Genomic DNA, 9,512 nt, shown 5'->3' with positions numbered 1-9,512 from the left:
AAGACGACTCAATACATCTCGCATTTTAGAGTAGTCAGGTACAAGTTTACGGTTGCACTGCATGTAATGTCGTCATAGCATATCTATTGTAACGGACTGATATAAAAGGTAAAATACATACCAATTTATCCAGTACCATCAAAACCAATGTGGTCTGCAACCCTTTGCGTACAAACAGTCAGTAACAAAACGATTCATGCAAGCTGTCAATTCTCATCTCGCCAAACAGATCCACAAAAGCGCTGGATGTGGGTTGACTCTCTTTTGACTTGTTAACAATGTCCGTGTGAAAACTGATATATAACGTATTGTAAAATCAAAATACATATTGTGTTCATGTGCGATCAGGTCTTGTATCGTCCCTCAGATATTTATCAGTGGTACTTAAAGTCAAGATGTTGAAAACTATATTTAATTTGTAGATTGAAATTACTGTTTCTATTGCGTGAGAAGAATACTAACATAGACATGAATGTCACCAAATAATTGAAAGATCAAGATTTTATTGACAGCATCATATTTATTTACTTGTTGAATTTTGTTACATTAATACTCTTCTGTCGAGGTCTTCTGTTCTCTACATAAACAAAACAATGTTCAAAACACTTGTTACACGACAGATCACCAGAAAATGTTTTTACAATATAAAAAATCACAGGACATATCCATTTTATATATAAACAAAATGTAAAAAGATCTTATCATAACATCCGTATAGGTACTTTTATAATTGCACACGTATAATCTTATTTCTATTTAGTTACATCTTTTTACAATTAACACGTGCAGCAACAGTTGATAAGAATTTACGTATCATATTACTAACTGCAATTAAAGATTTACTACTTATTACAACTTACATATACAACTATTAGTTACAACTTATGAATAAAGCTACGGTTGATAACAAATTACCTACATACTTACTATTTACAATGAAATAATGGTATAACTACTTATTACACCTTACACATCAAACAACTATCGCTTTGTTTATGTTTCTCTTAGAAATGTAAATATCCTAAAGGAACACAAATCATTTCTAATGGATATCAATCACTTGTGTTACGAGCGGTTGTGGTTGTTGGAATCACGTCACAAACCTGATGGGTCTGAATGTGGTTACACATCGTCCTTATCATACACTCGAAACAGTATGAAAATCATACTCCACTTCTGTGTAAGGCCGCGGCCACCAATACACGTTTTGATGACGCACAATTTCAGGTTATATTGATAGAAACGAAATTACAAACGTCAATCTCAACAGTGCTTTGACCCTATCGTCACAATAAACAAGCGATATTCACACGTTGATTTAACACGAATGTGAGAACACACGGAAGAAACGTCATTACAAATGTCACTCTTAACAATATTTTTACCCTATCGTCACAATAAACAACGATATCCACACGTTGATTAAACACGAATGAGAAGACACACGACAGAAAAGTAATTACAAATGTCATATATAGCTATGTTTTTACCCTATCGTCACTGTAAATAAACAATATTCACTTCTCTCCAGATTTTATTTTCAATGATTCGTAGTAAACGTCATTTTCCACATAGCTTGGTCCCATCTGATATTTGCCTGGTGTCTACTGTAGGAAGCGCTAGTCTAGATGTACTAGCCTCCAGTGCAATAGTGGTGACATCAGATTTGCCTGTGACTTCAATCGATAGCGTCTGTTAATCAACAAAGACATAATATTCATTGATAACTTGTTTAATAATCCAAGAAATTATCAATATTGATATCAATTTTTATTTCCGTTTTTTTTACATAATTATATAACATTCGAACAAATTAATTGAAATTTAAAACAACACCCCATTTTGATTTACATGTATAACATGTGTGATATCGCTCTGTAGGATGTAAGCAAAGCAGTGACGTCATACTTTCATGGCATAATTGGCAGTGTTTCTCTTGCTTTATTTGATCATATAACTTATTTTTCAATATGCTATCACCCCGAAGTCCTGCTGTATATTTGAATACAGGCGTTATCTGTATAATATCCGCGGAAGTGATATTCCGTCTTTGCGTATTGCAGAGTTATCTTCTCTTGGGAGCAGGTATTGATTGTTACGTCACATGTTTGTGAGAGAAACGTCATCAATTTTTGAGAAAACGACGTAATTTTCTCGCACAACCCAATGACGTAACAATCAATACCTGCTCCCAAAAGAAGATTACTCTGCAATACGCAAAGACGGAATATGTGTTAGGAAGTTGTTTCAAAGACCTAAATATTAAATAGTGTTAAAACTCAATGATAAAACTCAATTTGTGCGTTCTAATTTTTGCGCCATTTTGATTGCATACACCATTGTATCTCAGGTTTTCTGTTATCTCAGAAACTATCACGATACTTAACGGTCGTTAAGCTGAAAAAGACAAAGTACAGCCTAAATGTTGCCAGTAAAAGAAGAAAAAAACATTTGCTCCAATGAAACATGGTTACACTATTACAAAATATCGTTTTATTATTATCCATTGATTGAATCAGTATTTCTGACAATAATATCATTTGAACATTTTAGTGTACACGTTAAATAATTGACATATGTATACCATAGCCAGATATAAATATTCACCCAAAAGGTAAAGACAAGAGGGTAATACTTTTACAGAAAGAGGAAGCGCCAAATTAAAACTACACTCAAACTACAATTATACAGAGTTTATAATCTAAATTACCTTTGTATTATGGTCGTTTTTCTTTAGCGTTAGCCCGTTAGTGGAACCTGCCAAAGCAAATTAATAGAACAAGTTTACAATTTAATTTGAACGAATGTTTAAACAATCTGACATCTTCAAATATATATGTTAACTGTTTACTTTGCGTTTCGCTGAATTGAAGCGTAACCTCCGCGAAACCTACCCCTTAATATAACATTAGGAATTACGTCAAATGACCGACACAGTAGATCAATAACATTTAAGATATTCACAATAGATGCTTCGAGTGTTTGGAACGGGTAATGATAACGACCGAAGAAAAATTTAAACATTACAGTGTAGCTTGAAACATATTTTGTAGAAAACCCTGACTATGTCGTTTTTGGTTAGAAACTGAACCCATCTATTATCAACCAAATATCATATCCGAGTAGGGTTAACGATTTTAGGTCACCTGAGACAAAGTCTCAAGTGACCTATTGCGATCGCCTTTTGTCCGGCGTCGTCCGTCGTGCGTCGTGCGTCGTGCGTCGTGCGTCGTCCGTCGTGCGTCTGTAAACAATTTACATTTTCGACTTCTTCTCCAAAACCCCTGAACCAATTTCAATGAAATTTTGCAAAAATATTCCATGGCCAAAGGTTAACCATAATTGTGAATTATATGGTCCCCAGCCCCCAAGGGCCTGAAGGGCGGGGCCAAAAAGGGTCAAATTGACTAAAATTTCAAAAAACTTCTTCTCAAGACACAGATATCGTAGAATCATATACGCTTCATAGTTTGAAGGGTATTAACGTGCTTTACCAAAATTGTGAATCTCATGACCATGTGGTCTCACGTTTCCCCTGGGGAGGGGAATACACTTCACTATAGTTCATAGGGAAATCACATTTTGGACCAACCTTTGTTTAATTTCCATCGGTATTAATTCAAACTTGGTTAGCATTTTAAGAATTTGATAGCAGCTTGACGGTATGAACATATCAGCCCTGACTGACCCCCAGGGACTGATGGGTGGGGCCAAAAAGGGTTGAATTTACTGAAATTTCAAAATCTTCTTCTCAAGACCTAGATATCGTAGAATCAAATACTCTTCATAGATGGAAGGGTCTTAAGGTGCTTTATCAAAATTGTGAATTTCATGACCCTGTGGTCTCAAGTTTCCCCCTGAGGAGGGGATACATTTCATTATAGTTTATATTGGGAAATCACATTTTGGACCAACATTTGTTTAATTTCCATTGGAATTAATTTAAACTTGGTTAGCATTATCAGCATTGGATAGAAGTTTGGTGGTATGCACATTTTAGCCCAAAAATTGTTGAATTGACTGAAATTTTCAAAGATCTTCTTGGTAGAATCAAATACTCTTCATAGATGGAAGGGTCTTGAGGTGCTTTACCATAATTCAGCTGACTGACAGAACCAGTATTTGTACATAGTACATATACTACCTAGATCTTTCACACTACTTTTGCATTACATGTAGTTCAAGTTACCTTTGTTACAAAATGATTTCTTTTTCATTTGGCAACATCGATAGTATCAGTTTTTACATACATTAGCTGACCGTTAAGGCCCATGGGCCTCTTGTCTTAAAATGTTGCACACTAAGTCCATCTGTCTTACGCAAAAGCCCTTTTTTCAAGTCATCCCTAACACACATGAGTAGTGTAATATTCAAATGTTTGCATTTTCTTTAAACCGTGCATATTGGTGCTAGGATTATCCAAAATTGACATCTAGAATAATAATTGTTAAGTTAAGCAAAATATCGAAAATGCCATTTCTTATAAAACTAACTAATTAGAAAATATTGTAGTGGTTACTGAGATATTCACTCTACCATGCTTTTTCACATTTAGCTGACGCAAACGTCAAGACAGGTTATCATCCACATTTTCGTTTTTCCACCACTAATAGCCTGAACGAACTTACTTTGGGTTACTGCCGACATACAAGTGGAGCGAGATACAGTGGAGTTGTTATTTCCAGACTGCCCCTTTAACGTCGGCACAAATCTGATGTTATCCGTCTGATTTCGTAGAGAAATCTACAACAGGACACTCAAGTCAACATAGGATACTAAACAAAAGTTGAATGATTAGGATCGTCAACAAACAAAGTTTCTACTTCCACTACATTAAAACATAGCATTGGAAAATTCGTCATTAACATCAACATGTTTACATGAAATTCATTAAAAACACATTGTTCAATAAATCTCGAGTATGAACCACTGTGATTAAAGCAATGTTTTTAATTTATTATTTCAATTTCATTTATTATTGATTATTTTAATTTTGTTATTGATTTAGCGGTTTCTTCAATATATGAAGAAATTCATTAATTCATGGTGTTTGCCTGATGCGGTGAATTAACAATACCTTGAACAAGGCACCATACTTGCCTTTGGTATAAAGAGGATACAGAGAACTAGAGAGGTGCAGAAGATGGTGAGGCTATTTTGAAGAATGTATTTGAGGAGGGACTGCTCCAACATGAGGATGTGATGTGTGGGCACACCGATAGCACACACTACCACAATGTTGTACACGCAAAACCCAATGTATACGGAGTCGTTGAGAATAGGCACATGGATGTTCCGTGTTTCCCAGGCAAGAAACGTACCAAAAGCTAAGAGGAGCCCCTTGTACGCGTACTCAGCAGCCGCCCAGTATACAAAGTAACGATGGTTACATTGAACAAATACCTCCATTAGGACGACATCATCATCAGAGGCCTGTAAATTATCAAGTGAGCAATGAGATGACGTTATCAGGCATGTTAAATATCAAGTCACCACGTAAGATGACGACATTATAGGTGGTCTGTTAAATATCAAGTCAACACGTAAGATGACGACATTATAAGTGGTCTGTTAAATATCAAGTCAACACGTAAGATGACAGCATTATAGGTGGTCTGTTAAATATCAAGTCAACACGTAAGATGACGACATTATAGGTGGTCTGTTAAATATCAAATCAACAGGTAGGATGACAACATTATAGGTGGTCTGTTAAATATTAAGTCAACACGTAAGATGACAACATTATAGGTGCTCTGTTAAATATCAAGTCAATACGTAAGATGACGACATTATAAGTGGTCTGTTAAATATCAAGTCAACAGGTAGGATGACAGCATTATAAGAGGTCTGTTAAATATCAAGTCAATACGTAAGATGACGACATTATAGGAGGTCTGTTAAATATCAAGTCAACAGGTAGGACGACAACATTATAAGTGGTCTGTTAAATATCAAGTCAATACGGAAGATGACGACATTATAGGTGGTCTGTTAAATATCAAGTCAACACGTAAGATGACGACATTATAGGTGGTCTGTTAAATATCAAGTCAACAGGTAAGATAACGACATTATAAGAGGTCTGTTGAATATTAAGTCACCACGTAAGATGACCACATTATACATGATAAGAGGTCTGTTAAGTATCAAGTCAATACGTAAGATGACAACATTATAAGAGGTCTGTTAAATATCAAGTCAACACGTAAGATGACAACATTATAAGTGGTCTGTTAAATATCAAGTCAATACGTAAGATGACAACATTATAAGAGTTCTGTTAAATATCAAGTCAATACGTAAGATGACGACATTATAGGTGGTCTGTTAATATCAAGTCAACAGGTAGGATGACAACATTATAAGTGGTCTGTTAAATATCAAGTCAACACGTAAGATGACGACATAATAAGTGGTCTGTTAAATATCAAGTCAACACGTAAGATGACGAAATTAAGAGGTCTGTCTGCCATTAAGGATGTACTCTTCTGAGGTTTCAGTCACGTTCAAGTCTCGTTTTGATCTGGTGTAACGGGTTTTTGTAATATTTAACAAATTAAGATAGGTATAATAGCACGCACACATCTGAAAAACATGTAAAAAAATTGATGTCTGTTGTGTGTAGAATATTTTTTACAAGAATTTTTAAAAATGACCAATTTGGCGGCCATTTTGAAAAATGGTATTTATGTGAATTTCTTGCCTTCACAAAGGGCCAAAATTTCACCTTTTTTGACACTAGATTGATCACTTAAATTGTCATTGTGTCACCATTTTTTATTGTAGCAGGTTCAATTTTGCTGTACAATTTTATAATTTTCAATATGATTAAAATAATATTCAAAAAAGTGGAAAGTTATATATTATTGATATAATTTTTTACATATTAGGGTAACTGAAACACTTTTGATTTCCGACCTCGAAAAAGGTGAAAAATAACACAAATAATAATGGGACAAAAAAGAAGCACACCGACCGACCCCCCCCCCCAATTTTTGTGGATGTTTTAGAAAGAGAAACACATTTTCTTGTGATTCATTGAATGCTAAAAAAAGTTTAATACAGGAATGCATTTTTTCATCAAAAAATAAGGGGTAGGGGTAACTATATTCGCATTTCTGCGTAAAATGAATAAGAAATTTTACTTCGATAGTTTCAAAGAAAATAATATTTTTATCAATTCTACAAACATTCATACATATCTGATAACACACTTGGAAGAAATTGTATGAATTTGTTCTGCAAATGGGCAAACCCCGAAAATTCACCTAAAATCACATATTGTGTTAAATTGGTATCTTTGGCCGATCATAGCACAAAAACGAGCACAAGGACATATTTTTTTTGCATTTTCTACTATGCCATTATCTCCTTTTTCCAAAAATCAAGATAAGAAAAAAAGTTTAATACAGGAAAGTTTTGACTTCTCAGAGGTGTACCTCCTTAAGATGAAGAAGCTTACGCTTCCGGAACACCTGTTTTTCGACAAGATTTTACTGATTAAATAAAATATTTTTAAATGAAATGAAAATTTATAACAGATTCAGTTCATCAATACATACATCCTTGCATTAAATATTATCATTGTTTATATAGATCTACTGTGTGTTACAGTAACGAATTGATGGCTTCACAGTATGATATACAGTTTCCTTGCTACCGTTCTCCTGATTGGGATGTGGATATAGAGCTAAGACTATTATAAAACAGTCACAAGATATTCGGTTTGTTAATGAGGTATTAGCTATCAATTGGTGTCAGCTCTATAACGAGATATCCGTTAACGAGCACGCCTGGGGACAGCGACATGGTTTACCTCTCGATTGATTTTAATCTGCTGCATCTCCAGTGGATGAAAGACTGACCAGGCCGTTAGCAGGATGACGTCAAAGAGCAGAAGAATCCCCACCTGGCCGAACAGCTGACTGTCTTTGATGACCTGAAAACGAAAGCATGATAAATAAAAGAATCTGCAACGTGTACATTTTCAACAAAACTAAAACTGATCTGGCGAAAATGTTGACATCAGACATAAATTTTCTTTATACATTTTGTTTTTCTCACTTTCGAAAATACACTGTATTAATGCTCTGACTATAAACACAGTTATAAACCTAGAAATGTATCTATTATGTTATTTAGGTAAAGAAGGATACCTTTCGTGCGAGCGACGTCTGCTTGAAGAGCACATGAACTCGCCAGGTCTTGGAGAATAAAGCCCCAAAAACGGTCGTGAACCCTAAGGAGTACACCCAGGTATTAATCTAGAAAGGAAACGATATAAAATTACGATACCTAGGTTACTTGACAACCACGCTTTGACCTCTGGAGCACAAACATAATTTGTCATTATGCTACATAATAAATGATCAGCAATGTCTGTACTTAAGGAGGTTAATCATTTATACTACTCAGAACCGGAATACATTTTATGTTAAATTTATCAAAATTCTGACTATATTTCTTATAATTTTCTTATTTCCAACTGTTAAACAATTTATGGAAGGATTTGTTTTTTCTCAAGCAAATGTGTAAAACTGTGTAAATATATTAACAGGTATAGTCTGCGGTGCGAAAATATCGCTTATCATACAATATAAAGTGGTTGAAGTATGACAAGTTCGTTATACAGAGCGATGAGTACAAATGATTATGGTCCCTTAGTTCCCTGACAAAGTTATGTTATTTCATCGTGCTAACCAATTGACTACAAAGATAGCTCTCACAAAATATACAAACAGTTTAACACGGTATAAATATAGGTACATAAAGATTCGGTAGGGAAGGCATTCTCCTTTTCGGTACACTGCCCTGAGAGATGATTTAACAAACATATCTAAGATCATTTTTATTTAATTCAATATGTTGTCTTGCATTTGAATCACAGGGAAATTCGATAAATATAAAAATAAATTATTAAGTATTTTAATCAAGGTTCGCATTTGTGAAAAAACTAATGGTTTTATCACAGTTTAAGATCTATTTGAGCAATGAACTACATGGATAGTGCAGACCTTCTGGTATAACTGCAACATGTGTGGTCAGGCGATGTACATACATACTCTGAAGCTGCTGTTATACTCTCATAAATGAAGGGTATACATAAGGGTATTGCAAACCAAATGTAAACATATTTTAATAAAAGACGATTCATTTAACATTCTCCAGATCTATAGACGTTTCTAATGTGTATACATTCAAAATTTCGTTTGAATCATTTACATTTTATTTTACTACTATTTTCTTTTACAATAACTATATTTACCAAACACGTGGCTTTGCCGACATTGGGTATGCTGTAGGCACTGTAGGTAGAGATACACACACTGATGTGTACATGATGATAGCGCCAATGATTATCACGCTGTTACAATAACTATATTTACCAAACACGTGGCTTTGCCGACATTGGGTATGCTGTAGGCACTGTAGGTAGAGATACACACACTGATGTATACATGATGATAGCGCCAATGATTATCACGCTGTTACAATAACTATATTTACCA

The 9,512-nt window shown here is 34.6% G+C and overlaps 1 protein-coding gene and 1 long non-coding RNA gene across 2 annotated transcripts in view; both read right to left on the bottom strand.

Moving 5' to 3' along the window:
• Window positions 1-517: 517 nt before the first annotated feature.
• On the bottom strand, window positions 518-4,728 carry LOC110446467. The gene is made up of 3 exons (XR_002462468.1): window positions 4,629-4,728; window positions 2,711-2,757; window positions 518-1,692 (listed from the first exon to the last, which is right to left on the bottom strand). It is a non-coding gene; the product is annotated as an uncharacterized LOC110446467 (long non-coding RNA).
• A 339-nt stretch (window positions 4,729-5,067) lies between these two features.
• LOC110446472 (gamma-aminobutyric acid type B receptor subunit 2-like) overlaps window positions 5,068-9,512 on the bottom strand; it is an 18,112-nt gene continuing 13,667 nt past the window's right edge. The window contains exons 10-12 of the mRNA XM_021491647.1: window positions 8,160-8,267; window positions 7,820-7,942; window positions 5,068-5,433 (exon numbers count right to left, since the gene is read on the bottom strand). Coding sequence (XP_021347322.1) covers window positions 5,068-5,433; window positions 7,820-7,942; window positions 8,160-8,267 — 597 coding nt within the window. The remainder of the gene's footprint in view (window positions 5,434-7,819; window positions 7,943-8,159; window positions 8,268-9,512) is intronic.

This window comes from Mizuhopecten yessoensis, unplaced genomic scaffold, assembly GCF_002113885.1.
Source record: "Mizuhopecten yessoensis strain PY_sf001 unplaced genomic scaffold, ASM211388v2 scaffold343, whole genome shotgun sequence".
In the NCBI taxonomy this organism is placed as follows: Eukaryota; Metazoa; Mollusca; class Bivalvia; order Pectinida; family Pectinidae; genus Mizuhopecten; species Mizuhopecten yessoensis.
Note: the sequence above shows the minus strand (reverse complement) of the source record. Positions and strands in the feature narration are given on the sequence as shown.